The sequence below is a fragment of the Centroberyx gerrardi genome, chromosome 13 (genome assembly GCF_048128805.1).
Source record: "Centroberyx gerrardi isolate f3 chromosome 13, fCenGer3.hap1.cur.20231027, whole genome shotgun sequence".
Classification (NCBI taxonomy): Eukaryota; Metazoa; Chordata; class Actinopteri; order Beryciformes; family Berycidae; genus Centroberyx; species Centroberyx gerrardi.
This window is the reverse complement of record NC_136009.1, coordinates 21,308,794-21,325,925: the sequence shown is the minus strand read 5'-3', so window position 1 is coordinate 21,325,925 and position 17,132 is coordinate 21,308,794. Positions and strand designations below refer to the sequence as shown.

Here is a 17,132-nt window from a genome sequence, read left to right as displayed (position 1 = left end):
CCCTTTTCAAATTTCCATGTCCAAGTTTTAGTGAGAGTACTGCTACTAACTTTAAGCATTAGTGTTTCACTTTAAAGTCAAAAATTATATTATTTTAACCGTCAACAAAAAATATTTTTTACTATATTTTCCTCCAACAGGTCTAGACTGTTTTGGAGCCAGTCACAGCTTTTTGACATTTGACAGTATTCAAGAAAAAACATCATCATTAACTTCACAAATAAAATGTCATGACCTTTCCCAAACCTTTCTCCCTTTTATAATTTTTCATAACTTCTCCAGGCCTGGAAAATACAATTTCTTGGTTTTCCCAGGAAGCCCAAAGAAAAGATCTACTGCTGCACAAATATAAGAAGACTCCAATGCTTTCTATATTTTTATTGCAATGATAAGATACAGATATATTTCCAGACATCCAATTTATTAAATTATACTCCAATATTGCATGAGACAGTCTTCAGAATGATATTGATCCAAATGTGGACAACTAGGCGATCAAAAGACACTGTTTTGACCAGAGATAAAACATGAAGGATGTTTACAATTTCACTTTTTTTCCCCCAGAAATGTGCGATGACAAGCAGCAGCATAGAGAGTAATACTACAATATACAACAGACTGATACTGTGCAACACTCAAGAACAATTGGAGATTTTTCATGAAATAGTTATGCCAATATTCAGAGTACAGCAACTGGCACACTGGCGACTCTCTCCAGAACACAAGACAACAGGACACAGAGATGCACTTTGCCTGTTGGGGAAAAAAAACAAAACAAAGATACTAGAAAACAAACGAGCGACAATATGGTGTGAGAACTGGAAAGTCCAAGAGCTACAAACCTCAGCGGGATTACAGGAGATTGGGAGACGAGACGATAAACGAGGCTAGAGGTCTAGAAAATTACTAAGATTAGCAAGCTCTTTCCAGAGAGGGAAATACAGGCGGGCAATCAGGTGACTTCGTTTTTTTAGACAAAATAAATGGACAAAGTTGTACATTAAGCTGTGTGGAATATATCAAACAATCTTTAAGTTAAGTCTTGCTCTCAGAAAAACATTTTACTGTAAGGAGAACTTGCCACATCAGATTTAGAGGGAACTGCAGATCGTTGTCAGCGTTATGTAAGCCACCAGTTTCACAACCTCAAGTTAATAATTCATCATCTTGCAGAGAAACACGCACATGTGGCAGCGCTGAATTCATGACAAACTAGTTACATTATTTTCACACATTCAACATCATGGTGTAAAACAATAATAAACAATGTTAAAATCATCCAATATATTCCCACTGTTTTGTAATCCCAGATGTTACGTACCAATGAGTCCACTCTTGACAGTTTGCCAATTCATGATCATATAAAAACAAAAAGGAAACGAAAATAAGCATTACAAATAATCTGAAAGAGAAAAAAAAAAAAAGGACACTGTTCAAGTTGAACAAGTTGTTTCATAACTTCTTGGACTGTAAGTATGTATATATTTGATATATCAATAGAATCCATATATAAATGATACATTTCTATTTTTTATACTTAAATATTATCCTCACTATGAGTAAAAAGAGCATCTAAAACAAGTCTAGCCAGAAGGTAATGTGAGCGCAGGAAGGGACAGCATTGGACCACGAGTGCGCTAACCCGCCTGCAGGGCAGAACTGGACCATGACGCCGAGTCACCGGCCTTCGACCGGGGACTCGATTCTAGTCAGTGGGCCTGACTGGAATTCCAGCGAGGGAAAAGCAACAAAGCAAAGTTATGGTCAGTGGAGTTCGATTCAATAAGCAAGCCCGCCGTTTTCACACGACAGCTTGTGCTAGACTAGATAGGACATTCTTGTTTGCTTGGGATGGCTTGTGAATCCGAGTCTAGTGCGTACACCCTTAAATGGTTTCATTGAGACCAAAGAGATTTGTTTAGCTAGATACTAACAACCTTGTGCTGTGCTTTTTTTTTTTTTTTTTTTAAACATGTGAAAGGTTTGGAATTTGACACTACTGTTACAAAATGAATGAACAAATGTACCAAAATCCCTTGCTCACACTTGTCTCTCCGTATGAAATCAGCATGCATAATAACATTGTATGTTGAGTTTGGCACTAGAGTTTGCTTTACTTTATATCTGGTTCTGTTTGTAAATAGAAAGTTAACAGGTGAACTTTGTATCTTCCAGCTTTAGTCACACAGCGATGCTGCAATCTTTTTTTTTTAATGAAAAGAAATTACGCCAACTGTGTCTCAGTTGCTCAGTTTTACTCTCGAAATGACTCCTGCTGTGTTAAACATGAACTAAAAGTACTTCAGACTGTGTAGAGAATTGCACTATGATCATCATCAGCCATACAAAACCATCATTTCTCACTGGAAACAGCAAGTACCTCAAAGAGCCATGCGATAACTCATACGACCGCTCTTCAAAAGCTCTATCCAGCCACGCTATCATGGATTTTAGGATCCTTCGGGGGAAACTACGGGGGTTTGGTCCGTCCGGCTTGGTTCAGGTTTCAGTGATGAAGCAGACGCGTTGGTCAGTTTGCTTTAAGTGTAAGTGCTGCCTGAGAAAGCTATCAGACTGACTGGCATTCAACAGGGTGCGACGCGTGCGCCTGGCTTGTGAATCTGAGGCGATAACACCCAAGGGGGTCAACTATCGCTTCCTTGATTGTACCAACTACGAGGAGCTCTCAAAGACGACAACGAAAACCAAAGGCGAGGAGGGCGAAAGGGAAACGAGATGCCGGTATGTCTTCTCTAACTAGCAGACTGAGAGATTGGGATTTGACTTTACGTACAAAACAAACAACATCCAAAAGGAAACCAAAAGACGGAGGACATAAATAAAACATGAGTCATTTTGAATTGACAGAACACGGGAGAGCGACTTCGTAACACAAGAACCAAGCCAAGAAAAAGAAAGAAAAAAAGAAATCCCAACGAGGGCGTCGGTCTGATGGGCAGGAAACAGCCAAGGGGTTTTGGTGACAACTTCCTCAGGCAAACATGTCTGGTGGCAGTTTTCGTTTTTACTTAGTAACATAAATAACGGGGGAAGGGAGGAATCAGATCCACCATAAGGCTTCTTTTACATTTTTGTTTTTTTCCATTGTCATAGCCGTTTTCTTTTTCACCGCTGTGTCTATCCCGGTACTGGTCTATCGGTACTGTTTAGTGGAAGATCTCAACAGACGAGAGATGGGAGGCCCTCCGTGCCTCGACAGGGTCGGAGGGGCTGGAGGAGCGGGTCCTGGGAGCACAGGAGGGAGGGAGGGAAGGAGAGAGAGAGAGAGAGAGATCGGGTTGAGTTTATGTTTCAACAGTCTGGGGCTTAGTCTCGCTCCCTCCCCCCTCTTCTTTCCTCTCCTCCGTCTCCTCCTCCTCCTCCTCTTCCTCCTCCGTGTGCTGCTCCAGCTCCTCCCTGGTGATCATCTCAAAGTCGTTTCCGTTGCTGTGTTGTGAGCCTTCGTCCTCCCTGCGGTCGCTGTCTGTGTCCGAGTGCCGCTCTGCCCCCGTTCCCTCTCCCTCCTCCTCCTCCTCCTCCTCATCCTCTTCTTCCTCGGCTTCTTTACTCTCGTCCGGCCCCGCCTCTTTGCTCTCTTCCTCCTCCTCCTCCTCGTCCTCGTCGCCGTCCTTCTTCTCGCTGTCCGACTTCTCGTCGCTGTCCGACTTCTGGGCCTTGGTGGAGGAGGCGCCGTCCCCGTCCCCGTCCCCGTCCCCGTCCCCGTCCCCGGCCTTGTCGTCCGTCTTGTCCGAGCCCTTCTTGGAGTTGGACCGCGGGCCTTTGTACTCGTGAGTGTAGAGCGGCCTGAACGAGTCGATGAAGCCCACGTCCGCCGTCAGGTTGGGCAGGAACCAGAAGTGGTGGCGCCCGCCCGTCACCAGCCAGATGATCAGGAAGAGGATGCAGCGGGCTGAGGGGAGAGGGAACCACAAATGGGGTCAATTTTAAACTACAGGATACTGGTACATGTGATTTGTTACAGGGTTCCTACATATTTTTCATTTTAACATTCAATACCTTTTCCAGACCTCAATTTCTACAGTGGATAATATGTTGTATGCTTATAGTGGGCAATGTAACTACATCAAAAAAGCCCATATCTCTCTCTAGCTGAGGATAATTCTTCACAACAAATATCATAATGTGTGAAATGACAGTGGGTCTGCATTAAGTGTTTAATAATGTATGTTCCGGCCTGGGGACTGAACAACAATCATTTTTTCATGCTTTTCCAGACATTTTGTGCAATTTCCAAAATTCATTGTCCATGTGTTTCAACAGGGTCCAAAATTAACATCCTCCAAGTGACAAATGTCAGGAAAAAAATTGTCCCTGACAGATAAATCAATAAGGGTCACCCACCAAACGGGCCACTTTCTGAGATAATAACGGTTATATAATCTTTGGTCTTTACCCGTTCTCAAACTTTGTCCCTGCTGATGACTGTACACTCTCTCTGACCGCAAGCAAATCAAATCAAAGCAAAACAATGGTTCTGTATCAAACAGGCTCCTGACTGGCTGCCAGTTACGCTGCTCTACACAAAGTGCTAATGTTGAATCTTCTGTTTCTCTGCTGTCTGGACGGTTAACTAGTCTGATATTAGCTGAAGCTTAACCTTATTCCCATGTGGCGACACATAGCAGGTGTAAGGCCACCAAACAGAAAACGAAGATAAAAACAAAGATCCAGTATGAGTGAGTGAGCAACTTTTAAATTAAAACTCTAAATTTAATCTCTTTATTGAATATTTCACATGGTTTCTACACATAAAATCACACTGAAAACAAGCAGGGTGACACATTTCGATGAAAAATGTATACTGATTACTAAAAATACTCTTAGTTTACCAGCCCTTGTCAGCCAAAAAGTTAATTTTGGACACTGTGTTTCAAGACATTCCAGACTTGCGTAGGAACCCTGTTATCAATTTTCACGAATAACATTCTGACTACAAATGAACGCCTTTGTTGAACGGTCTTGTAGTAATTTAAAAACATCTTTAGGGGACCCAGTTGGATATTTTTTAATGACTACTTGTACTTACCGACAGCTAGCAGCAATATACTGGCCACGAAGCAGCCGGCTGCAACACTTAGATAGTACACTCCCACACGCATCTCAGCTGGCCACAGCGGGAACAGCGTGGCTGCTATCACTGCAATGACTGGAAAAACACCACACACACACACACACACACAGGGCTGGTATGAGTAGGTGAAATCAATTTCTAGGCTCTGGGTAACAAATAACCCTGCCATTCAGTTGTTGTTTACCACAAAAACATTTATGCCTCTCAACCACTGACTCACCCAGTATCAGTCCCATGGCAAAAGTTTTGAAATGGACCGGATCGTAAATCCACACGTACACCTACAGAGGAGAGAAGAGGCACATATTTCGTTTTTATTTTTTCTTTTATCGTCAGATTCATGAGCAGTACCACCAGGAATACGCAGCTCTACTCTCTACGTGTCGTTCAACTCTCTGCCCACTCACCTCGTTCCCATCCAGGAACAGCTGGTCCTCATGAGGCTCCAGTTTAAACTTCTTCTTCACCTCTTTCTTCTTCTTGGGGCTCCCAGGACTGTCATCCTGTGAGAAGGATTATTAAAAAAACTGTTTTAATATCTTTTTTTTTTTTAAATAAAAACTGGATTTCATTTTAAATCAAAGGGTGGGGTGGTAGTGTGGCCTAGTAGTTAGAGAGACCATGTCTGAACCAAAAGGCAACAGGTGCGATCCCTGCAACAAGCAGCGCAACAGCCAGGTGTCGAAGCTGTTGAAGTGTCCTTGAGCAAGACACTGATCACCTACTCACTGGATGTCTAGCTTTACATTTCATGCACAACTTTCTCAACTAGGAACAACTAAACTATTTCCTCTATACAATATAAAGCTTTTTTGGGCCTTTGTCTCTCCCATAATCGGCTGTCAAGCATTCTAAATAGATGATCAGCCGATCACTGTTTCAACTGCCTGATCAAAAAAGAAAAAAGCTAAAAAATAGTAATGTGTTCAGTGCTAATGTGTGTGTTTTGAATTTTACAGCCTATGATCAGAGATTAGAACCAGTTTAATATATTGGACGGATGTGCCACCAGTGGCAACAGGTGAGTAAGCACCTCAGTCATCAAACACACTAACATGTAATTACTACGTTTGGATAAAAACGCTGATTTATTTGCACATGGATAGGACAGCTATGTCATGCAGACATAAGAACAAACTGTTAAACACAGCGTTATACTGGAATCTTTTATGCTTGTTTTTTTGTTACTGATGTCAACCCTGTTTGCTCTGTTTTAGCGTCAATGCAGCAGCATATTGATGCCAATATTATGACATGACAGACTAAACAGAAAAGCCTCTAACTATGATAACACTATCTTGTTGGAACAGCTCTAATCTACAGTAAAGAGCTTTGTCAACACACAGAAAGCAACAGTGTTTCCACTGGTGATAACGTACGCTCTTTTCTTTTTTGGCTTCACCAGCCTCAGACTCTTTCTTCTTCTCTTTCTCCTTCTTCCCCTTTTTCTCCTCCTCCTTGCTACTGTCGCCCTTGGCCTTCTCCTTCTCCTTTTCTTTCTCTTTCTTGGTCTCCTTCTCCGGCTTCTTCTTCATCACTTTGAGAGCCCGGTGGAAAAACTGCTTCTTTAGGAGTCTATAGTGAGAAGAGAACAACTGGTTATTAGTGCTGGGTATGAACATTGATTAAATTCAATCATTAGTGTCCACAGGAGGCTCCCTCCACGTGTACAGACTTGTATGCAATGTGAAGGATTTCAGCCCAAAATGCAATAAATCTAGCCTTGCAAGGCCAGACGAGTCTTGTGAGTTGATCACACTGCGAGAAACGTCTGGCCTGTTTGAGAGCGAATTCACTCGGGCCTTGCATTATTTAAATGCTCAAACCAAATCAGAACAAGTCATATGACGTAGGTTGACCGGTAAACAAAGTTATGTAGCTTAGCACATGAGAGCAATATTTACAATCTGTATGTGATGTGAACTTCGTCCACAGCGACCCCAAACAGATTTTCTTGATACAATGTAGATGAGTGCATGATCCGCTGTTTATCATTCAGCAACCAAGATTTTGGGCTACTGAAAAAAATCTGGCAATTTCCATGGAAATATGATATGATATCTCAATCATTAACACCAAGCTACATGGCTTTTCCCCCTGTGCTGTTTTTTTTGTCACCACCAATGGAGCTAGTCGAATCTGGTAGGAAGAAAAGCGAAAAGATCTTCTCCTCCGACAAAATGGTATGACTCCAGGGTAGCCATTTGTTCTTGTGTAAATACATTCATGTCCTCGAATTCTGAAATCAACACAGCTAACGCTGCCATACTCCATCGCCGCCATTGTTGTTTATGATTCTGCTGCGTTGCGTCTCGCTTATGTCGCCCGCTCTTGGATCAGCCTCCAAACTGATTGATTGGACGGCCCATTCTGTGGCCGGACCGGCCTTATTCCTAGCCTCCTATTGGGGAGGGAGGCCAGACGTTTCTCGCAGTGTTATCAACTTGCGAGACACGTCTGGCTTGCGAGGCTACAATAAATCCATTTTGAAAACAAACTGTTAACTCAGCATCACTGCACAACAACAGTGATGATAACATCCCCTAAAATGTTACAGTTTTGTAAGAAACTTTCTTAAAGTAGCCAATTTCATTAGTCATCTCCACAGCAAATTTTTGTTTCACGCCAGTAATCATTTTGCAAAAGTAGCTGTCAAATGTTCAGATGTCTCATTTTGGAATAAAACCCTTCATATGGCAAATGGTTATCCATCTATAACATCAGATGCCTAGCAGAGGGAGGTAGGCAGCCAACCTGTTGCAGTAATCCAACACAGACTCCCTGGTGGTGAAGACCGCCTCCTCTCCCTTCTTAGCCTTTGCCCACTTGGAGTCCAGCAGACAGTCCACCGCCTTAGAGGCTAATGTAGGAACCCAGAGAAGTACATTCAAACACACAGAATAAGTACGGCATCAATTCAAATTGTCATTGTGCAATTATCCTAGTAAACAGTATAATCATAGTATTTACCAGCTTTTTATTAGCTGAAAAATTGCCATTAGTGCTAAATCACTTCATAGCCTGTGCGGCAACACAAAAATGCAATTGAACATACATTTAATCTTCTATTTAGATCCTCATTCATCTGTAAACCAAATACTAGACAGAGCAGATGGCAGTAATTTAGTTCTACTTAATTTCCACATTTTAACTTTGCACATTTAACACTGTATGCTCACTTTGCCTGAAAACAACGGTAGGGAAACTAGCATACTGACCCAACAGTCATCAGCTATTCCGCCCACGACTACCGAGTAAACAGTATTTACGAAAACTGTTGACAAATGGATTCCGCCGTGTTACAGTACAAGACAAATGTAAATATTGTGTAGGAGGATACGATTTACATTTGAGACTGCTGGGGAAACTTGTTTTTTGAGAATTTCACTACTCCTATCCAACACGGCACAAAGTTTGCTCTAGGAAGAATATTGTTAATCCCACACAACATTGGCTGCCGTTTCACCATTTACTGTGACAAAAACAAACACACAATGCTTCAATCCAAAATGGATCTATGTTCGATAAACATCTGTCAGTATATTTGTTGTAATCACAGTTATTGGTGAAGTGGCAACTAATAAGGAGCACATTTTGACAATCTTCTCCCGGTTCACACTCGACCCAGCACATAAGCTGGATGTACGTTGGTGGTGTCTTCGCTCTTTTCTGCCACACAACTCATAGCTGCAATGCAACAGAAGAGGCAGGAGGTGAGGTGACAGCTGAACACTGACCGATGAAGTAGTCGACTCGGTGGCCCATCATGTTCGTGGACTTGGTTGGGCAGTTGAAACGGAGGTACTTTGCCACCGCCTTCTCCTCCTTGGTGGGCTCGCTCACCTCCTGCAGGGATGGAAACACACACACACACACACACACACACACACACACACACACACACACAGGGACACAAAATCATAGTCACAATCAGCCAGTCAACTGAGGTTGTAGTCTGGTGTTAAGTTAGAGACAGACCTCCAACGGTCAAGTGTATGGCTACATCACAAGTTAATAAGGACACGTAATGTCAGAACAGAAGTAAACACGTGTAGTGAGTGAGTCTTGTGAGACTTGAGGACATTTTTTCACAAATGGCTTAGGGCACTTAGGGCATTTCATCAGTATGCTCTCAGAAAACAGGTTAGAGACCCTTTGTTACCGTTAAATACCGTTAAAGGGGCAATACGTTTCTTAGCACAAAATGACTACAATATCTACGGGGGTTTAATAGGGTTGTTGATCAATACAAATGACTCTGTGATTAGCCAACTTCGCCAACGATTACGTTTGTCTTGATTAAGTGTTCCTCTTGTGAAAGGCAGCATGAAGTAAGACAGTAACGAAAATCTTATCTGTTTCTGTGATCGTATCTAAGAGCTAACCAACCATTATTTTCAACAAGTGATGATGAAATAAAGTGGGAAGTGAAAATAAGTTAACAATGTCTCCAGCTCTGATGAGCGTCTAGCCTACATTTTTTGTTTAGCTTTTAAAGAGCGACACATCCAGCTTCATCTGTCCCACTCACTGAGTGTAGCAGCCAAATCCTCCGCTACCGTGTTCTCACTCCTCACAGCGTCTGCGCTGCCAGCCAGCCAGAGGCGGTGGACTGCATGCCAACACAGGGGGAATGAGAGCATCAGCACAATGAGATTCAACGCTGCTTTATCCTGCCCAGCTGGCTCTGGCCAGCATGCACCAGCAACGCGAGGAAGACGAGGCCCTCAAACGACCCTTTGTTTAAAGAGGCAGGTATCAGTCATGCAACACCGTTACATGAGACCCCTCCACAGAAAACCCCCTGTCACCGTCTATATGATCTACCTGGCAAGATCACGAGGATTAACTTTTCTCACTTCTCTCACTCTGTAAGAGAAGTATCAGCCCAAAAGCAGCAGCCCCCTGGGGCCCTTTGCGCCCACATAGCGAGGTACTCGGGTCTTGGCTGGGACCCCAGTCTTCGAAGCCAGCTGGCCAGTTCTCCACACCAAAAAACGACAGACTGGCCCTTTAATGTCTGTTATCCAAATAACAGTCTCTGCGGGAATAAAATATCACTATCAAAACAGACTAAAACAAAATGTAACTCATTTCAACCATTGAATGCTTTGAATCTAAGCACAATGGCAAATGATGGGATTTGAATAATGAAGAGAACCTGTTAAAGAGCCAGCTGTTGCATAATGTGGAGCAGTGATCTTGGGGAAAGACACAGCCATGGAGGAGATAGCCTACGTGCTTGTGGTACAGCCATAAAGGAGATAGTAGTATGTTGTTATGCAATTGAACAGATTCTAACTAGAACAAACAAGAGAACTATAATATAATGTTGGCTTGTGTAATAGGCAAAATCAAGGTTTTCATAGATCTACAATTATGAAAGATGGAGTGAAAACAGTTCAGCCTAGCTTTGCTTACTTGCCTTGTTTACCTAAACATTGTCCTCTTGGCAAAGCTGACCAGACACCCAACATGATAAATGTAAGCACACAATCAGGAGTCAATCAAACATGACTCCCACCACAGTATTTCTTAGGCGTACATTCAGGTTGATGTGTATCTTCTGGAAATAGATCCAACACTTTGCACCCGATCCTACCATAATATTCAACCAACTGAATTGGGCTCAGTTAGAAGTAATCAAATCATTGCTGAAATCAAGTTTGAGTATTTCAGTATGAATATCAGAGTTTTGACGTGATGGGATTGGTGCATTAAAACCGTCTTCTTATATTTGGAGGAATCCTATATTCAAACTACTAAGAATGTTTTCTTTCACATCCAGTCCAGTCAAATTATCACAGAATGAGTTTCCTAGTGTATCATTACCTGTAACTATATTGTAGCTGCTTTAAATCAGAGCTCTTGAAGTGTCACTGAAGCTGTACTGCATGCTAACTGCACAATATATGAGGATGCACTCTGTTGACTCTTTATAGAAAAATTCCCACAGGTTGGTCATGGCATGTAAACTTGTCTGACGCGCGAATATGGTTAGAGCTGACGCAGCTTAGCAAGCTAACGTTTACAAGCAGTTAACGTTAAATCAGAATGAAAATGGATGCACTTGCAAGCTGACTGAGGAGACAGCTAACCAGCTAGCTATCATGACAACATAATTCTCACCTGTAGACCAGGATGTACCTACTACCGGTAGTGAGAATGATTAATTGCTGGGAAATGCCTTTTCCAAATACAAATATTGACATCTGTTTTCGCCTGGCCAGCTAATGCTAGCTAATGTTAGCTATCATCTGCCTTCATCTATTCGCCTATGAACAGCTCTCCTCGGAGCTGCTGTGGCGAGGAAATGCCAAGTAACAGTTCATAAGCCAGCGCGTGGTTTTATTTATTCTCCTCATAGTTGCAACGGCAAGATTTGTTTTGTAAAATTACGTTACCTGGATCCGTTTCTTATGCCTCCTGCGCTCCGCCATGATCCTACAACAGTTCTTCCGACGTGCGCGCGGCTGCGCATAGAGCGTGTAGTATCGCGATAGTAACCAATTAACGTTTGAAAAAAATGACAATAAGTTCATTCAGCAATCATGTACGTTGCTCTGATAATTTGACACTCAACGTGGCAGGAAGACAGCACTACAGGTTCCTACATAGAAAAAGACTTTATTTACAATCCACATTCCACATCATTCAACACACGTACATAACCAGTTCGTAAGAACTTGTTCATCTTCAAATGGTGAAAAGGTATCAAACACCCAAATCCCAAACATAACACTTACAAAAATATTTTATTTGCTGATGAAACTTTGTGCATATGTATTCTACTGGAGAACTGAGAGCAGCTGAAAGGGATAGTTCACCCAAACTGGGCTTAAAGCTACAATCTGGAATTTAGTAGACATTTAAATTCTGAGTATATTCACATATGTTCTCTGAGACTTCAGCCTGTAAATAGAGAACAATTTTTTAGCACCTTCTTAGCCCATCATAATTCAAAATCCATATCAGTTTCACTCCATTGTTCTCAAGCATTACAAATACACTACAAAAGACATGAAAAATACATGTAAAACTCATGTTTAGCTGACACCTAGGCCTAGGGTGAACCCTTGTATCAAAAGCCCAGGCAATAAATAGTGAAAAAAGCATCCTCAATCCAATAAATCATTATGTAAACAAAACCACTAGTGGGGCAACAGCATTTCAACAGTGAGCGCCATACTGCAATTACAGATTGGGCCTGGTTGTGTTAACATCCATCCACATAATACAGCTCATATCAGCGCTGATCAGGCTGTCTCACTGCTGGCAGAGGGAGGGGAATTGTTTTCTGCCTCGTGAAGGTGCTCCGTGGATTTGAGGACGTCGGGGTCTCTTGGACTCGCCAGCATCTCCTCACTGTTACAGTTGACAGGGGAGCTGATCTCTGACGAGCGGTCCCCGGGCTTCTCAGGAGCCGCCTGCAGGGTGGCAGTGGAGAGCGGCAGGTTCATCATGTAGAACATGCTGCCCAGGCGCCGGGACACCTGTGGAGGAGTGAAGAGAATAGACATATATTAGACACCACAGATTATTAGAGTAGAGAAATCTTAATTATCTCCAAATGGGGCAATTCGTTTCACAGCAAGCAGTTAGAATACACAAAAACATCAAGGGAACATAACCAAACATTACAAAAACACACAGTATCACACAATGTAATTTATATCTAACAAAAAGCTGTAGGCCTACACCCTAAGCCTTAGTATGCATAAGCAGGAAACGACCCTTGTTTCAAACCTTGTGCCTAACTACAGTTACATATTTAATCTGCAGATTGCCTCTGGGAAATAAGAGCACCGAAATCTGCTACTGCTGCCTTTTGGGAGCCTGTACCTACACCCAGAGGGAAGAAGGGAAACCTCAGAGGAGAGAGGGTGCAGGGGGTCCTGAAGAATATCCTGAGCTGTCTTAGAAACTCTCTAATGATAGATATAACTAAGATCATTAAGTTCACCTCCCGTGATTTTAGAGCACAACTTCACGATTCCTCTTAACAAGTTATTTTCTGTCTGATTTAGATTGCTGAACCAGCAGATAAGAGCAAAAGCAAGTAACTGACTCAGTGCAGGATGAAGAGATGAAGAATAGAAAAATTAAAGCCACAGAGTTTCCTTATTGTATGGATTGCTTCTGTTGCTCGTGTGTGTGTATGTGTGTAAGAGATTGGGAGAGGATTATGAGTGCTATGTGTATGTTGTATGCTGGTTACAGGTCTAGCTACACTAGGCAAGATTTTATGTAAAGATACACCTGTCTTAAATCACAAAGTGAAGCTGCAACAGAGAAGAGCGTCCCATTCCCACTAATTGAGACCCTGTAGATTCACCCAAATGAAATTCTGGTCCGGTATGAACACTTCTCTGTCCACAGGTAGTGACAAATCGAAATGCAAAATTGTCTCCTAAACAGCAGCGAGTGAGTGCTCTGTCCAGAAAAAGTTGGATGCACCGACATTAGACATTTTGCCTCTCGCGTTACATAATTTCTGGGTGTTGAAGTTCAAATTTTCAAAACAGTTACCTCTCACTGCCATGGCAACATGAAAAGTTGCCTAGTGCAGCTTTAAGTGAACAGAGGTTTGATCTTGATGTTTCTTTCTTTTATGTAGGGAAAGGCAAATTTTCAGGTTTGAGTCTGAGTCCGTCTGTGTTTCTGTACCTGTGAGCGGATTTTGAGCGCAGGTCCCAGCTTGAGCCCCAGTGTGTCCAGTAGATGTTCTTCTGAGAGGAGCGGCAGCGTCTCCCCGTCAATCATGTGGTCCTTGAACGTCTGCAGAGTGAAATTACCTCACATTAAAACATCTACTGCTGGAACCAAGACAGAACAGCAGAAAGAATACAGCAGAAACACTCAGAAAAATTGCAGGTACCAACCTGAGCGTATTCTGAGCAGGTGGGTATACTGTTGATGAAGTTGTAAACATCATCCACTGTCCACTTCCTTATGTCCTCGGACACATCTTCACCATTGTGAAAGAGATTGGGTGGGCCTGAACAAAAAAAAAAGATTTAAAATAGATGATTTAAAACAATTTTTGGTGCTGAAGTGTACTAGTTAAATAATTGATCAAAGAATGGTTCCACATTTTTAAACATTGGAATGTATCTCTAGATTTTTTCAAATGCACCAGGTGGAAGGAGACCGTTTCCAGGGACAGGGAACATGTAAGGCATGCCAGCGAGAGGTCCGCCAGAGGAGGGATACATGAACTTGTCCTGGAATGCAGAGCATTGGCTAGACATGTCTTTGTCACTGACACCACTGTTGGCCACATCTGAGCAGCCATCTTGGCTGTTGACACAGGCTTTGCGCAGGCCTTGCTCCCCTTCTTTGTAGCTCTTCCTGCCTCCTGCGGCGAGTTCGGAGTCCATTTTGGTTTGATGATGCGTCTTGCCGGTGGCGCCCTCCTCTCCCATGTCCCCCTTCGCCTCTGCCTCCTTCTCCTCCCCTGAAGTGGCCCCTGGACTCTGTTCTACACTTTTATCTTCCGTCTGGCCCTTCAGGCTGGCCACATGGCTCTCTGCGCTCTTGTGAGTCGTCGGTCTTCTGCCGGCCCTGCGCCCCCTCTCTCTGTGGAGCGTGCTGATTGGTGGGTAGGGGCTGGCCGACATGAGAATGCTGTTGGAGTGCAGTTCATCCAGGGTGGGGCGGTGGACGAAGACGTCGTGGCCGTCGGGCATGCGCTGGCGGCCTCTGAACGCCATGGGGTTGGACGGGTACGCCATGGGATTGTCTATTCCCATCAGTCCCTTCTGATGGGCATTCTCCAGCTCCTTCTGATGCAGAATGGCATTCATCTCCATTCTGAATGGGATCAAACATTTCTTAGACATATTTGCACAACAATGATGATAGAACCATAATACCAGCCTTGGTTGAATCAGAGGGAACTGAATAAAGTCTGAGCATGTATGAAATGTCTCTGAGATATTCGGTTTTATTCAGTGGAGTGTCAAGCAGTGACCTAAGTGTAGGTGGAATGTGTGTGATATGCTGATGATATTCTGCACACAGTACCTGGCTATATTCTGCTTGTGAATGAGCTCCTGTCGCCGGGCAACTGTTTCCATGGGCTCTGAGGGCAAGAAGCCATAGCCTGCAGAGAAGGAGAAAGAGAAATAGAGAGGGGCTGTTAACAATATTCTCACTCTCTGAAACTAGAGAGAGTTTGGGAATTTTCTCAGACCCATGCTCACCTGCTCCAGGGAAGGCTCTCCCAGGCAGGACATTGGCATGTGGGGGTAGAGGAGGACCCAGGTGAGCTCCCATGTGCATCTGTCTGGCCTCCGATGATACCATCTCATTCGGCTGGACCAGCTCCCTAAGTAGAGAAATGCATCGAAGGTCAGTCAGAGGAGAGAAGGGGGTAATGGTCTCATGTAGATATGTCATCGAAATCCAAAAACTACAACTTTCAAAGGCATCTACAGACATAAAATCAGCTGTTTGCATCTTTAGTGGCTGCTATAGAGTTGATGGCTATGGTATATCTTGGTTTAGGAATGACATTATCGCTGAGGTAGGTAACAAGGCTGAAAACACTGAATGCTTTTTCTCAATAAAAAGTTTTAATTGCACGGTAGAGTTTCCTGGAGTTTCCTCGCATTTGTTGTAAGCAGCCAAATCTTCTCCTCTGTAACCAAGGAAGTACTGTTTCAGGTTTAAAAAATGGAAAAAAGGAACAGACCTCTCCATGAAGCGAGGTTCAAACTGGGCAGGGATGCCCTGCAGTCTCTGCTGCCCCTGGGCCAGGATCTGTGGAGCCATGGCCATCTGGTTCCTCATCATCAGCTCCTGCCTCTGCCTCAGCTCTGGATGAGAATAAAACACCATAAGATCACTGAGAAGCCAGTATAGCTTCACTACCATTCAGCTAAATCAATGCATGTCAGACCTGCTTCAAATATATCTGTTTTAACCTGGTTGGAGCTCCAAATGGGTGGGGTGTACCACATTTGGACAATTCAGATAGTGTCAGGAAAGTTGTCAATCACAGAAAAGTATACAAAATTTACTTCTATATACTTTCTTGTGGTAGTCTAAACTCTCAAACATTCATTGTATCGTACTATGTGGCAAATCCTGCCAATTTGTAACCTAATTGCTCTAGAACAAAGCAAACCAATGGAAATAGCATTTGACCCAGGTCTGGTGCACTAATAGACCCCAAGACAACACTATTTAATATGAATGTTTTTTGTGATGCTCAGTCTCCTCTGCACTATCCCCTCTCTCACCTCCAGCCGACATGCCGTTGACCAGACGGTACCAGTGCTTCTCATCCAAAGCCCCCTGCTCCCCCAGCGCCGTCATCTTCCTCAGCTGTTCCCGTGGAGTCATGACACGACCTTTGACCTCCACGTGAATGCTGTGGAAGTCAAAAAGTTAAAAGAATATGAAATGAAGAGTTGCACTGACAACATGAGATATACAGCATTTGAAAAATGCCTACTCTGACAAAATTGTTGACTATGGAATATTACTGAAGTTTTTAGCTGACTTAAAATTTGTGCCAACAAAACAGTAACATTTTGGGTGGGTATGATCTATTGTACTCTATTGCACTGATATGTCATGATGTATAACCAGACTTCAGGCTGAGCTACACTGCTACATCAGCACACTTTAGAATATAAATCAGCTTTAGAGTTATGGCAAATGTTAATTCTACCAGTGTAAGCAGCAGTGTAGAGACTTTGTAATTTCCATTTGGTGCCACTAGGGCGCAGCACTGATCTATACATTAAAGCGCTATTGCTGCTCACTTAGCATTGCGCCAGAGTGTAACTTCAGAAGCATTATTTTTCCCTTAGAAGAAGAGCTGTAATCATCACACGCTGGACACCATCATCCCACAGATAAGCAAAGCATGGGTAAAACATTCAACATTTTTCTTATTTTCCCAAGCAAATTACATTTTTACAGCATAGAAGATTCTTTTTTTGTTACAGATATATTTGTTGTGCCTGATTAGTGAACTCGAAATGTCTTCCCAGTGATTAGAGCAGACTGGCACACTGTACCAGTCGTA

At 43.0% G+C, this 17,132-nt stretch overlaps 2 protein-coding genes across 2 annotated transcripts; both read right to left on the bottom strand.

The window, feature by feature from the left end:
* Positions 1–370: 370 nt before the first annotated feature.
* sec62 (SEC62 homolog, preprotein translocation factor) lies at positions 371–11,551 on the bottom strand. Its single transcript, XM_071909159.2, has 8 exons — positions 11,497–11,551; positions 8,830–8,938; positions 7,847–7,952; positions 6,472–6,667; positions 5,500–5,595; positions 5,313–5,373; positions 5,048–5,167; positions 371–3,910 (listed from the first exon to the last, which is right to left on the bottom strand). The coding sequence occupies exons 1-8, from the start codon at positions 11,530–11,532 to the stop codon at positions 3,306–3,308; spliced, it is 1,329 nt and encodes a 442-aa protein (XP_071765260.2). The 5' UTR covers positions 11,533–11,551; the 3' UTR covers positions 371–3,305.
* A 184-nt stretch (positions 11,552–11,735) lies between these two features.
* Positions 11,736–16,441, bottom strand: samd7 (sterile alpha motif domain containing 7). The gene is made up of 8 exons (XM_071909177.2): positions 16,339–16,441; positions 15,789–15,912; positions 15,298–15,422; positions 15,119–15,197; positions 14,229–14,905; positions 13,975–14,090; positions 13,760–13,870; positions 11,736–12,585 (listed from the first exon to the last, which is right to left on the bottom strand). The coding sequence occupies exons 1-8, from the start codon at positions 16,439–16,441 to the stop codon at positions 12,349–12,351; spliced, it is 1,572 nt and encodes a 523-aa protein (XP_071765278.1). The 3' UTR covers positions 11,736–12,348.
* Positions 16,442–17,132: the final 691 nt, after the last annotated feature.

Coding starts and splice junctions, on each gene's coding strand:
- sec62 (XM_071909159.2), bottom strand. CDS start 11,532: ATGGCGGAGCGCAGGAGGCATAAGAAACGGATCCAG. Junction 8,939..11,496: donor GGCATAAGAAACGGATCCAG/GTAACGTAATTT, acceptor CCATCCCTGCAG/GAGGTGAGCGAGCCCACCAA. Junction 7,953..8,829: donor CCGAGTCGACTACTTCATCG/GTCAGTGTTCAG, acceptor TTCCTACATTAG/CCTCTAAGGCGGTGGACTGT.
- samd7 (XM_071909177.2), bottom strand. CDS start 16,441: ATGACTCCACGGGAACAGCTGAGGAAGATGACGGCGCTGGGGGAGCAG. Junction 15,198..15,297: donor GAGAGCCTTCCCTGGAGCAG/GTGAGCATGGGT, acceptor CCTTCTCTGCAG/GCTATGGCTTCTTGCCCTCA. Junction 14,091..14,228: donor AAACGGTCTCCTTCCACCTG/GTGCATTTGAAA, acceptor TTTTTTGTTCAG/GCCCACCCAATCTCTTTCAC.